The 13973-nt window shown below is 37.8% G+C and overlaps 1 protein-coding gene across 2 annotated transcripts in view; it reads right to left on the reverse strand.

Moving 5' to 3' along the window:
• pacs1 (phosphofurin acidic cluster sorting protein 1) overlaps positions 1 to 13973 on the reverse strand; it is a 64614-nt gene that overhangs the window by 45381 nt on the left and 5260 nt on the right. For both annotated transcript variants that reach the window (XM_008121044.3, XM_003227729.4), the window contains exons 2-5: positions 7382 to 7469; positions 7134 to 7223; positions 4724 to 4849; positions 2752 to 2896 (exon numbers count right to left, since the gene is read on the reverse strand). In XM_008121044.3, the coding sequence (XP_008119251.2) occupies positions 2752 to 2896; positions 4724 to 4849; positions 7134 to 7223; positions 7382 to 7469 (449 nt within the window). The remainder of the gene's footprint in view (positions 1 to 2751; positions 2897 to 4723; positions 4850 to 7133; positions 7224 to 7381; positions 7470 to 13973) is intronic.

Consider the following 13973-nt stretch of genomic DNA (forward strand, 5'->3'; position numbering starts at 1 on the left):
CAGAACATTGTATAAGCGAATGTTGGATAAGTGAGATTCTTCTTTAATATGAAATAATTACTGGGATAGAATAATGCAGAACAATATAATCTCTAAAACCAGGACAGTAAATAAACAGGGGAATTCCACACAGGAAACAATCGGGGCCAGCTAACACCTCCCAACAAAGTATTCCCATCATCAAAGTCTGGCAAATCCTGTTTTCTCAGGGCCACAGACAGTAGAAGCACATAAAATATCGCAAACAACACCACTCTGAAAACAAGGGAATTCCAGACAGGAAACAATCAGGGCCAGCTAACACCTCCCAACAAAAAATTCACTCAGGGAGGAAACAGCCAGGCTTTAAAGCTGCAAGGCCATTACATCCTAATCATTTTTCCTAATTGCAACATTCATACTTGCCTCCAACAAACAAAAAAAACCAATCAGAAATATTGTATATTCACAACCTTTAGGAAATAATATCCCCTGATGGCGCAGCGTGTTAAAGCGCTGAGCTGCTGAACTTCTGGACCGAAAGGCCACAGGTTTGAATTGGGGGAGCGGAGAGAGCCCCCACTGTTAGCCCCAGCTTCTGCCAACCCAGAAGTTCGAAAACATGCAAATGTGAGTGCATCAATAGGTACTGCTCTGGCGGGAAGGTAACGCCGCTCCATGCAGTCATCCCACATGACCTTGGAGGAGTCTACGGACAACGCCGGCTCTTCGGCTTAGAAATGGAGATGAGCAGCAACCCCCAGAGTCAGACACGCCTGGACTTAATGTCAGGGGAAAACCTTTACCCTTGACCTTAACTACCACCAATTCCTCAATACTTTATTTCCCATACCACCAGACTTCGCCACAGCAACGCGTGGCCGGGCACAGCTAGTAATAATATATAATAATAAGTGTTCAACTTGTGATTTTGTGATATGAAATCCAGCATATCTATCTTGTTTGCTGTGTCATAATAAAATAATAATTATTATTAAAGCAAGCCATCAGAACAAATGCAATTAAGGCCAAGATTGAAAAATCAACTGATGACCCAAAATGCAGACTGTGCAAGGAAACAGATGAAACCATTGATCATATCCTCAGCTGCTGTAAGAAAATCGCACAGACAGACTACAACAGAGGCACAACTATGTGGCCCAAATGATTCATTGGAACTTATGCCTCAAGTACCACCTCCCTTCAGTAAAGAACTGGTGGGATCACAAACCTGCAAAAGTATTGGAAAATGAGCACGCAAAGACACTGTGGGACTTCCGAATCCAGACTGACAAAGTTCTGGAACACAACACACCAGACATCACAGTTGTGGAAAAGAAAAAGGTTTGGATCATTGATCATCCCAGGTGACAGTTGCATTGACGAAAAACAACAGGAAAAACTCAGCCGCTATCAGGACCTCAAGATTGAACTTTAAAGACTCTGGCAGAAACCAGTGCAGGTGGTCCCAGTGGTGATGGGCATATTGGGTGCCGTGCCAAAAGATCTCAGCCGGCATTTGAAATCAATAGCATTGACAAAATCACAATCTGCCAACTGTAAAAGGCCACCCTACTGGGATCTGGACGCATCATCCGAAAATACATCACACAGTCCTAGACACTTGGGAAGTGTTCGACTTGTGATTTTGTGATATGAAATCCAGCATCTTGTTTGCTGTGTCATACAATAATAATAATAATAATAATAATAATAACAATACTTTATTTATACCCCGCCTCCATCTCCCCGAAGGGACTCGGGGTGGCTTACAATGGTCAGACCCAGATAAAAACAGTAACAATAAACACATCATGTGTACAAAGACATGTGCAATTATAAAAACAAACAGTAAAATATACAAATAAAATAGAAAACCTAATAACATGGTTAAAACACACAAAAAATATAAATAGATTGAATAAAATGCAACCGTATAAATTTCAAACCTGAGGTAGGTGACAAAGTGCTTTAGATTAGTGAGAAGACAGCTTGGGATGGAAAAAGACACTGAGGCTATATCGAAATTAAAGTGCATTCAATGAGGAAAAGGTCACAGGAAAACAAGAAATTATCATGAAGATGGGCAGACCTTATCCAAAGGCCTGTGTGAAGAGCCAGGTTTTTATTATGATTATTATCATCATCACTGGGACCCTGGGCTTGTCCCAGTGTAAGCTGCCTCAGGTCCTTCAGGAGATGGAGTGGGGTATGAATAAAGTATTATTATTATTGACACAACGACATAGTATGACACAGCAAACAAGACAGATATGCTGGATTTCGTATCACAAAATCACAAGTCAAACACTTCCCAAGCATTTAGAACTGTGTGGTGTATTTTTGGATGATGTGCGCAGATCCCAGTAGGGTGGCCTTTATTATTATTATTATTATTATTATTATTATTATTATTATTATTATTATTTATACCCAACCTTTTCTTTCCAAAAAAGAGACTCAAAGCAGCTTAAAGTAAACCCAGTCCAAACATATAAACATTAAAATAGAATTAAATATTAATGGTATTAAAAATAAACAGTTTAAACTCTTAAAACTGATTAAAAACCTATTCATAGTTAAAACCACAGCAGATGAAGCTGCTAGAGTTCAATTCAGAGCTTCAGAACTTTCTTTTTTTGTATCAAACCTTCCAAGATCTTCCTTTTTTCAAGCACTAATACCTAAAACCTTCTCTTGGCAAAGACTATCCCTGTATTCCTTTAGACAAGCGCAAGCGAATGCAGCATGCCCAGAGGCCAACATTCTTACCAGATAATTTAGATTTGAGGCCCTCGTGATCTATTGGTTGACTGGACAGGGAATAGATTTTGATTTCCGCAACAGGGACAGAGACGTCTTTCACGTTGCTGTGGAGTCCCAACACCAGGGCTCCCTCACTTGGATGTTGCATAACCTGGAAGAGAAAAGCATGGTGACATTTCAGAACAGATCCAGAAACTTAACTCAGGGGGAATCCAGAGTTAACGCCATTTTTATATCTGTGTATATCACACAGATAGCTAATAATAATAATAATCTGTCTAATGTGTGATCCAATACACGGCCAGCATAGTGATCTTGTTTGCTGTGTACTAATCTTCTTGTGTATCAAATAATAATAATAATAATAATAATAATAATAATAATAATAATAATAATAATAATCTGTCTGATGTGTGATCCAAAACACAGCCAGCATAGTGATCTTGTTTGCTGTGTACTAATCTTCTTCTGTATCAAATAAATAATAATAATAATAATAATCTGTCTGATGTGTGATCCAATACAACAGCTAGCAGAGTGATCTTGTTTGCTGTGTACTAATCTTCTTGTGTATCAAATAATAATAATAATAATAATAATAATAATAATCTGTCTGACGTGTGACCCAATACAACAGCCAGCAGAGTGATCTTGTTTGCTGTGTACTAATATTTTTGTGTATCAAGTAATAATAATAATAATAATAATCTGTCTGATGTGTGATCCAATACAACAGCCAGCAGAGTGATCTTGTTTGCTGTGTACTAATCTTTTTGTGTATCAAATAATAATAATAATCTGTCTGACGTGTGAGCCAATACAACAGCCAGCAGTGATCTTGTTTGCTGTGTACTAATATTTTTGTGTATCAAGTAATAATAATAATAATAATAATCTGTCTGACGTGTGATCCAATACAACAGCCAGCAGAGTGATCTTGTTTGCTGTGTACTAATCTTTTTGTGTATCAAATAATAATAATAATCTGTCTGATGTGTGATCCAATACAACAGCCAGCAGAGTGATCTTGTTTGCTGTGTACTAATCTTTTTGTGTATCAAATAATAATAACAATAATAATCTGTCTGACGTGTGACCCAATACAACAGCCAGCAGAGTGATCTTGTTTGCTGTGTACTAATCTTCTTATGTATCAAATAAACTCAGCCGCTATCAGGACCTCAAGATTGAACTTCAAAGACTCTGGCAGAAACCAGTAAAGGTGGTCCCGGTGGTGATGGGCACACTGGGTACCGTGCCAAAAGATCTCAGCCGGCATTTGGAAACAATAGACATTGACAAAATGACGATCTGCCAACTGCAAAAGGTCACCCTGCTGGGATCTGCACGCATCATCTGAAAATATATCACACAGTCCTAGACACTTGGGAAGTGTTCGACTTGTGGTTTTGTGAAACGAAATCCAGCATATCTATCTTGTTTGCTGTGTCATACAACGTCGTTGTGTCAATAGTAATAATAATAATAATAATAATCTATCTGATGTGTGATCCAATACAACAGCCAGCAGAATGATCTTGTTTGCTGTGTACTAATCCTCTTGTGTATCAAATAATAATAATAATAATAATAATAATAATAATAATAATAATAATAATAATAATAAAATTACCTGCCTCTCCAGGCAAGTTACAACATTGTTAAAACATGAGATAAAACACTATTAAAACACATACTACATGATACACTGAGTTAAAATACAAGTTTAAACCACTGATGAAATGCAGATTAAAATTTTAAGTGACTTCCCCCTCAACATATATGACCCCTACTCAGTTACAAAATCATCAAAGAAGGAAAGAGAATGAAAGGAAATTGGTTAACATTCAATCTACTTGGAATCATTCAATGTTTCACAGTGCAACAGGATCTCTTTAGTTCTCTCTGAGATATTGTTCAAACGAGGAGGCTTAGTCATCATGACAATCTCTACCGTGTGTCCCTCCATTTGTATTACCTCAGCCATGTTGATAAGGCCGACGGCCAACGTTTTGTAGCCCAGGATGGTCCTGTTTTTATATCGCTTCCTTCGCTGCAACATGATCTGCAGCTTGTTTGCATCGCGTTTCAGGAAGTGAGGATACTGCAAAAAGAAAAGTCAAAGAAATTGGCTTTTTAAGAGGCAAACTTTTGACATTGAAAGCCAAGTCCTGCAGGAAGGAAAGCAGGCTAATCATTATTCCTCTAAGTCAGGCATGGGCCAATGACCCACTCTACTTCCTGGCACTGTTTGGAGGGGGATGGACCATGGATTATGGGACTTGCAATACCTTCACTCACTTCCTGAGAGCACTGCGACTCCCACCAATGACGAATAAGGACCAAACTTGGCACACAGAGCCCTCATGACCCACTCTACATCTTGGTATGGTTTGGAAGAGTTTGGACCATGGATGATGCAACTTGCAGTATCTTCACTCACTTCCCAAGACCACTGCGACCCCCACCAATGTCTGATCAAGACCAAACTTGGCACATGGAGCCCCCATGACCCACTCTACATCCTGGCAGTGTTTGGAGGGGGATGGACTATGGACGATGGGACTTGCACATGGGAGTTGTAGTTCACCCGCACCCACTGAACCCAGCTGACATTGGATCTAGACTACACTTGGAACACAGGCAAACAATGCTTTTCTCGAATAACCCGGGCACCGCAGGGTCCCCAAGCTAGTTAGACATAAAATATAATTTCACTCCCATGCGTTTATGAAATACTGTATATACTCGAGTATAAGCCGACCCGAATATAAGCTGGGGCACCTAATTTTATCACAAAAAACTGGGATAACTTATTGACTCAAGTATAAGCCAAGGGTGGGAAATGCAGCAGTTACGGGTAAATTTCAAAATAAAAATAGATACCAATAAAATTTCATTAATCAAGGCATCAGTAGGTTAAATGTTTTTAAATATTTACCGTATTTCAAAGAAAAGCAATAAACTAGCTCTATAAGTGGAAATATAGGGGCAACAAAAACAATATGGTATCAACAATAACCTAATAATAATAATAATAAGAAGAAGAAGAAGAAGAAGAAGAAGAAGAAGAAGAAGAAGAAGAACTTCATTTGGATCCCACCCTATCTCCCCATGGGGACCCAGGCCAGCTTCCAGCACAGTAACAGGCAAACATTCAATGCTTATATAAAAAACGCAGAGCTAGATATAGATCTATAATTATAGATACTAATTTCACATATGCATTTCCCCCTGAAACGTTTGCAAATCCCTCTGTGTGTGTGTGCATTTCCCCTATAATATTTGCAAACCATATATATATATATATATATATATATATATATATATATATATATATGTGTGTGTGTGTATATGTATATGTATATATTCATATCTATCTAGACATGTCTATATATATTTGTGTGTTCATTTCCCCCCCCCCCCCCCCCCCCGTAATATTTCCAAGCCCTATATATAGGTAGGTAAGAATATATTCATATCAATCCAGACATCTCTCTTTATATAGATATTTACAGAGACTTGCAAACATATGAGGGTAAATTCATATGGCTACAGATACACAGGTACATGGATCTATATGTATAAAGGATTTGCAAAGACCTGCAAACATATGAGGGGAAATTCATATATAAAATTAATGTATATACAGTAGAGTCTCACTCATCCAACATTCGCTTATCCAACATTCTGGATTATCCAACGCATTTTTGTAGTCAATGTTTTCAATATAGTGTGATTTGTTGGTGCTAAATTCATAAATATAGTAATTACTACGTAGCATTACTGTATATTGAACTACTTTTTCTGTAAAATTTGTTGTATAACATGATATTTTGGTGCTTAATTTATAAAATCATAACCTAATTTGATGTTTAATAGGCTTCTTCCTCATCTCTCCTTATTATCCAACATATTCGCTTATTGAACGTTCTGCTGGCCCGTTTATGTTGGATAAGTGAGACTCTACTGTAGATAGATACACATATAAAGGTACATAGAGAGTGCAAAAGCTTGCAAGGGGTTAATGCCTATATATCTGTTTAACAAATGCTTTCATAAGATTAATGAATATATATTTTCTTCTTCCTGACTTGCAAGGATGTCTCTCTTTTCAAAACATTCCCTTGATTAAGAGCGAGGGAGGCTTTGCAAAAGTAAACAACTGATAAGGGAGGAGAAGAGAGAAATAGATCATATATTGCAAGCAATAACCTGCAGGCTCTGTTGCCGGCCTTGACCGATTATAAGCTGGGGGAGGCTTTTTCAGCTCATAAATAAGGGCTGAAAAACTCGGGCTTATCTTCGAGTATATACGGTAATTCACATTCCACCTTGCAGAACACAATACATCGGAAGAGACTGATCTTTAGTCTTGCTGTACTAACCTGCAATGAGAAGGTCAGCTGCAGCTCTGTTTCCACAAGTCCACTGACCGGCAAGACAATCTCGTTGGACCTCAGGATTCTCTTTGACCCCTGAGGAAATATGCACAACAGTTTTTTGTCTTCAAAGATGGAAGGTATATGAAAATCACAAAAACATATTAAAGGAAAAGGCATGGTAATGCTAAGAGGTGCCTGGCTCAGGCCAGGAAGCAGCTTTGGACCTCCCCTCACTCCCTCGAGACATGTACCTGTAGTTTTACAGCAATCACCACTGAATTTAAATCTTTATCCAGCTCCTTCAGCATGATGAGCTTTTTCAAAGTCAAGCTGAACAATCTGTCCAGAGGAAAGAAACATAGTGCAGATTATAAACCAACTGCGTCTGAAGTCAAAAGAAAAACAAAACACTTTCCCCTAACCACATTTATTGATTGCTTTTTTTCCGAGAGGAGGTAGGTTTGCCTTCCCTGGACCACAAATTAATCTCATATAATCTCTTCTACATACATCCCTAGCCAAGGCTATTTAAATTACTTGTTTACTGTATTGCTATGTATTTCTATTATGAAAATGATCTTCTATTTTTTCTAGGCATTGTAACACTGGGGGGAGGAAAATGCTGGCATCTTTGTGCTTTATCTGCCATGAACTTTCCATGCATAAGGTTGCCCAACACAGAACACCTTCCAACCAAGGTCATTTCAAGAACCCTTCTTGCCGTTGCTCATCAGAAACTGCATTTCAAGCCATGACAAAGCAATTAGCTACAGTGAAACCAAGACAAAACATGCCCAAGAGTTTCCAACCAGGAGATTCACAAATTAGAATATGGAGAGTAGATCTGTTCAAACTTGAAAGTTCTGCCATCAGAAGAGAATGCTGCGTCCCAGTATTTTTTTGAGAGTTGGCACCAACAGAAAACCGAGAAGACAGATGAGTGGTGAGAGCTCTGCTTCCCTTAAGTTTCCCCTTCAAGTAAAAATAGTGACAGAAAGGGATTGGACTGGATGCCCCTGGAGTTTCTGCTATTATTTTTATTATTACAAAGACTGGATGGTCATCTGTTGGGAGTGCTTTGACTGTGCTTTTCCTGCATGGTAGAAAGGGATTGGACTGGATGGCTCCTGGGGTCTTACACTGAAATACTGTTATTGGTAATCTTATTAGTGTTTATTTTTATTTTTGAAATTGACCGTTAACTGCTGCATTTCCCACCTTCGTCTTATAATCGAGTCAATGAGTTTTCCCATTTTGTGGTAATATTAGGTGTCTTGGCTTGTATTTGGGTCGGCTTATACTTGAGTATAGACAGTAAGTTGATGTTGGTTAAAATTGCTATTTATTTTAAATATTGTATTGTTCTTTCTCTTGTTTGCACTACAAACGAGATATGTGCTGTGTGCATAGGAATTTGTTCTTTTTTTCCCCAATTAATTCACATAAACACTCTCCATCCATCTGCCACTGGCCCGGCCCATCTGTCAAATTTTAAAACACGTGTCAAATGGTTTACCCGTGCCTGATCTATATAAGTCATATATAATATAATATATTATATAATATATAAACATGTATTAGGGCTCCACGAGAAACTTTTGCTTCAAAGAGGGCTCCACGGCTGAAAAAGTTTGAGAACCCCTGCATTAAAGCAAAAGATAATGTAAAATCCACAATGCAGGCAATACATTTATCAATACCAACTGCATTTCCACAACTATGTGAGCTTCCAACTTCTCTAGAACTAATTCTTAGGCCGAGTAGCTACAAGGAAAAGAAATATATGGAAGTTAAAAAAAAAACAATTTCATGGCTGAACAAGGATTTGAACTCTGGTCTCCAGAGTTGTAGCACAATGCTTAAACTACAACACAATGCTGTTAATTATAAATTATTTGTGATCAGCATAGAGAGTATTATATGCGCCTCAGCCCTGAAAGCAAAGCAATGTAAGGAAATTGATGAAACATTTATCAAGATGCTGCTTGTACAAATTCTTGCCTCAGAAACAGATAATGTTTCCTCATAGTTTCATCATTCAGCTGAGTTAAATTTCTGTGACTATCAGCAAATAATATAAACCAAGGAAGATGTTTCATTTCGTACAGCTCTCAACGAGTCACAGGTCAACATTAAATATAAATAAAGTGAGCCATTTTTATGAAAGCCTGGGTTTTCTCAATTTTCTTCCAAACCGAAATTCTCAGGAGCATATTTTTGCAGAATAATTTTCCCCATCTAGTAATTAAATTCATAAAATGTTTTAGTAATTGCAGTTTCATAAGTAGCACATTAAGGTTGGCTGAAGACTTGCTGAATCATTTATTAATTGCTGAATAGTTTTTCAACATTGCATGGCCTCATCAGTATATGAACATGAAAATCTAAAAGGAGACATGGGAACTGAGAGGCAAAGAAAATGAAATGGAAAAATGCTCTGAATTATAGCACTTATGGGTTTCTCCTTGGCCAAAAAGTGGATGAGTACAAGACTGGTTTCCACTCTGGTCACCATGAGAAGGTTGGCATGGGTATGTGGCCGGACTGTGGTGCAGCTGGTTAATAGCCAGCTGCACTAAATCACTACTGACCGAGAGGTCATGGGATCGAAGCCTGGGTCGGATTGAGCTCCCGAGAATTAATACCCTAGCTCGCTGTTGACCTAATCAGCTCGAAAAACAGTTGCATCTATCGAGTAGAAAATTTAGGTACTGCTTTATGCGGGGAGGCTAATTTAACTAATTTACAACACCATAAAACTGCTAGCAGTGTGCGGAATGAGGAAGTACTACTATCAAGGACTCGGTGTCACAAGTGGACAGTGAAGCGGTAGCTCCCCCTATGGCTGGAATCAAGCATACCCACATGAAGCCAGAAGCTGGAAAATGTTAAATTGTCTCTGCATCTGTCTATATGTCGTATGTCTAATGGCATTGAATGTCTGCCATATATATGTACATTGTGATCCGTCCTGAGTCCCCTTCGGGGTGAGAAGGGCGGAATATAAATACTGTAAATAAATAAAATAAATAAATAAAATGCAACCTATGAATCCATTCATCGTTTTCCTGCAAGAAAAAAGATTTCACCTAAACATTAGAAGAACTTTCTAGTGTTAAAAACTGTTCAACGGTGAAATGTGCTGCCTTAAAATGTGGTGCAGTCTCCCTCATTTGGGATTTTAAAACAGAGGCTGGATGTATTCATTTCACTGGTTGGTCTTGTTTAAATGAATTGCTCTGAACTTTTGCCTTCTAACCTATCTTTTTATTGACCTAATTACAAGATTATCCTGAAGCGATCCATGCCTGGAGAACACTGAATCAAAATGAAGTCAGTGCAGCTGTCCAGTTTGGTAAGACGTCAGTGATCCACTGCTCTAAATCAAGGAAAGCACATGATTTGCCGAATTACAGTCAAAGGCTTCTAGCTCTCCTCCATCGGAAAGAATACAATAATAAACACATATCCAATGTGACAAAAATACTCAGGGTCAGGCAACAGGACAATCTGCCAAGGGCACTCACAGATAACAGCCTAGTGGAGCAGAGCTTTAACTTGACATTCATCAATCTGAGATATTTAAGGATAATTAAATCAATTCTGCTCTGATTAATTGTCTGAATGACTCACGGTCGATCCCTATCAAACAAGGGATTCCACTGTTACTGCAAACTGCAGTCAACATACCAGCATACAAGCAACATGGCAACAACTAGAAAAATGCAACTGCTTGACCAAATACTTGAATTATGAGGCCTTTGAATGGGAAATTGGATTTATTTCCTAGGAAATTTAAAGCAAAATACCATCGGCATGTAGTATCCACAAATTCTGCATCCATAAATTGAAAATATTTTATTTACATCCAAAAGGCAAATTTAATTTTGCCATGTTATATAAGTGATAACTTTTTAGCATGCCACTATATATAACAGGACTTGAGTATCCATAGATTTTAGTATCCATATGGAGCCCCCAGATGGCGTAGTGGACTAAGTGACTTGAAGGTTGGGTTGCTGACCTGAAAGCTGCCAGGTTCGAATACCACCTGGGGAGAGTGTGGATGAGCTCCCTCTATCAGCTCCAGCTCCATGCGGGGACATGAGAAAAGCCTCCCACAAGGATGGTAAAAACATCAAAGAACATCCAGGCGTCCCCTGGGCAACGTCCTTGCAGACGGCCAATTCTCTCACTCCAGAAGCAACTCCGGTTGCTCCTGACACGGGAAAAAAAAAAGTATCCATATGTGATTTTGGAACCAAATCCCAGCAGATACCGAGTGCTGACTATAGATAATAATACCTACTATGTTAATTTGTTAGCATCCAAAACCAAACTTCTGAACAAGAATGCCTAATCCATTGAAATTAATTTTCATTGTCTTGCTGAAATAGATGTGTTTTTGGTCTAACACAGAATTCATGACTTTCCTGAGACAAGTAAATGACAGACTATATTTACTGTAGATACTTGAGTATAAGCCTAGTTTTTCACCCCTTTTCTAGGACTGAAAAAAAAAACCTCCTTGGCTAATACTCAGGTAAGGGTCCTGGTGGGCTTATATTCAGGCCAGCTTATACTCAAGAATATATGGTATATTTATTATTTTTCTCTATTATTGGTATTGTTATATTTCTTATTTTACTCTATTAATTATTATTATTACATTTATTATTTTATTCTATTGTTGTTCTTACTTTTACATTTATTTTACTCTATTTTTTATTATTATTACATTTATTATTTTACTGCCTTTATTATTATTATTATTATTACATTTATTATTTCACTCTATTATTATTAAAAGGATACATAAGCACATTTACATTGAAGAAGATGAAAATAATGATTTAATCAGAGTTAAACAGTCCTATCTTAAATTACAGTTTGATGTAAAGATTCAAAAACATTTAAACTACTAAAGCCTCAATTAATGTAATTTTATTGGTATCTCGGCTTATACTAGAGTCATTGTTTTCCCAGTTTTTTGTGGTAAAATTAGGTGCCTCGGCTTATATTCGGGTTGGCTTATATTCGGGTATATAAGGTACATTTAGTAGGCAGATATGAAACTACAAGATGACCTGACAATCTTGAGAAAAAGAATATTGCTACATATTACAAAAAGAATTACATCGTCAAGAAGAAAAAGTACACAAGGTGATTCTTGGCATGGGATATGCATTCATATGGTTTTCTACATTTCAGAACAGGAACCACCAACCAGATGCAGGAGGAAGGGTTCAAGGATTCAGTACATTGGAGAGCTCCTCTCAATAGGCTGACTGAAGCTCATGCAGGATTTAGAACCCTGGAGAGCACCCTTCTGACTGTGTATCTGAGATCGAACCCTGGCTGCAAAATTGAATTAAACCCCTTTGGATCTTGGGTCCATCATGAACTTATATTTTTCAGAACTCAGCCATAACTATCCATTTAGTGTGCCTACTCTACTCACTATCATACTTTAGAGCAAATAATGCCCAAGTGTATATCTTTGAAAATCACTGCTAGATAATTTCAACTTGATTAAAGAATTTGATCTTGCTTCTGGGAATAACATGTGTCTAGTAGCACACATTTAAGAGCCCTGGGCTTCTGTCTCAATGGCTTTCCTGAAAACTTTCGCAATTAATAATATGATTATCTGGATCTAACAGTGGCATAAAGGCCTCCTTTCTGTTCCTGTGATGAAAACAATTAGAGCTCCCATTTACATTGCTGGGCCTATTCACGCTTGTGTTTAACTTCAAACACGAATGTTCCCTGAACAGAGGTCAGACCAAAACTGAGTCATGAGAAAGCACTGTTGGGGTTTAATTATATGTTTTGAAGATTAGATACAATATCAGAAAAGTCAACTGCCTTAGCTGAATTAAAGGTCACCCAGAAAAGTCTGCTCACAACAAAGAAAAGGAGATCCAAGGCAAAGGGTACACAAAACCATCTAACAAATAATGGTTCACAGGGTCGTTTTTGGACTGTGCTTCATCATCCCCAGTTTCCAAGGAGCAGTCACAGGTCTTATGACCTTTTTGGCTGCCTCGGCTTCTTTTTCCCCTGAGCTGGGTGGTGCAACCTCAGCTCCTATAGAAACAGCATTGACGTGGATAAGTCAACCCACGTTTTCAAAGTTAACTTCTTGAGTAAAAATTCTCAACTTATGGTCAAGTATATACTGCAGATGGTTTTTTTCCCCATTGGCATGCTTTACATCAATCTATCTAATCCTCCTACAAGCATTTTTTAACTACACATGCCAGTTAATAGTAATAATAATAATAATTTTATTATTATACCCCACCCCATCTCCCCGAAGGGACTCAGGGCAGCCTACATGGGGACAAAGCCCAGCAATACACAAATAAAATACAACACATAAATACCTTTAAAACATATAGACATAAAATCATAGAGCATATAATATATATTAAAAACGTACTCAAAGCCGATAACTAATAGCCAGGCACAGTGAGCGTATTCACAACTGGAGGCAAGGCAAACTTTGTATACGTGCAATAAAGCTTGCTTCTAAATAAATCCAAGAGCTTTCATTGTACTACATCCTTCTCTTTATTATTTCTACTACACATTGTTGTTACTAATTAATTTGACTGTATTTTGACTATTTCCACAATCAAAAAAGAACATGGACTTTTAAGTTGAACTCATACACGGATACACTCCCAACAGAAACATGTCAAATTACTACTGCAGGACTAAATGCATGAATGGCTCTCCTGTCCTTTGAACAACTTGTAAGTTGCAGTTTCTGAAACTGTGGAAGTCTTCCAATGAAACAAAGTATTTTAAAAGTTATAATTAAGAGCCTACAGGCGA

Source organism: Anolis carolinensis, unplaced genomic scaffold (assembly GCF_035594765.1).
Source record: "Anolis carolinensis isolate JA03-04 unplaced genomic scaffold, rAnoCar3.1.pri scaffold_14, whole genome shotgun sequence".
Taxonomy (NCBI): Eukaryota; Metazoa; Chordata; class Lepidosauria; order Squamata; family Dactyloidae; genus Anolis; species Anolis carolinensis.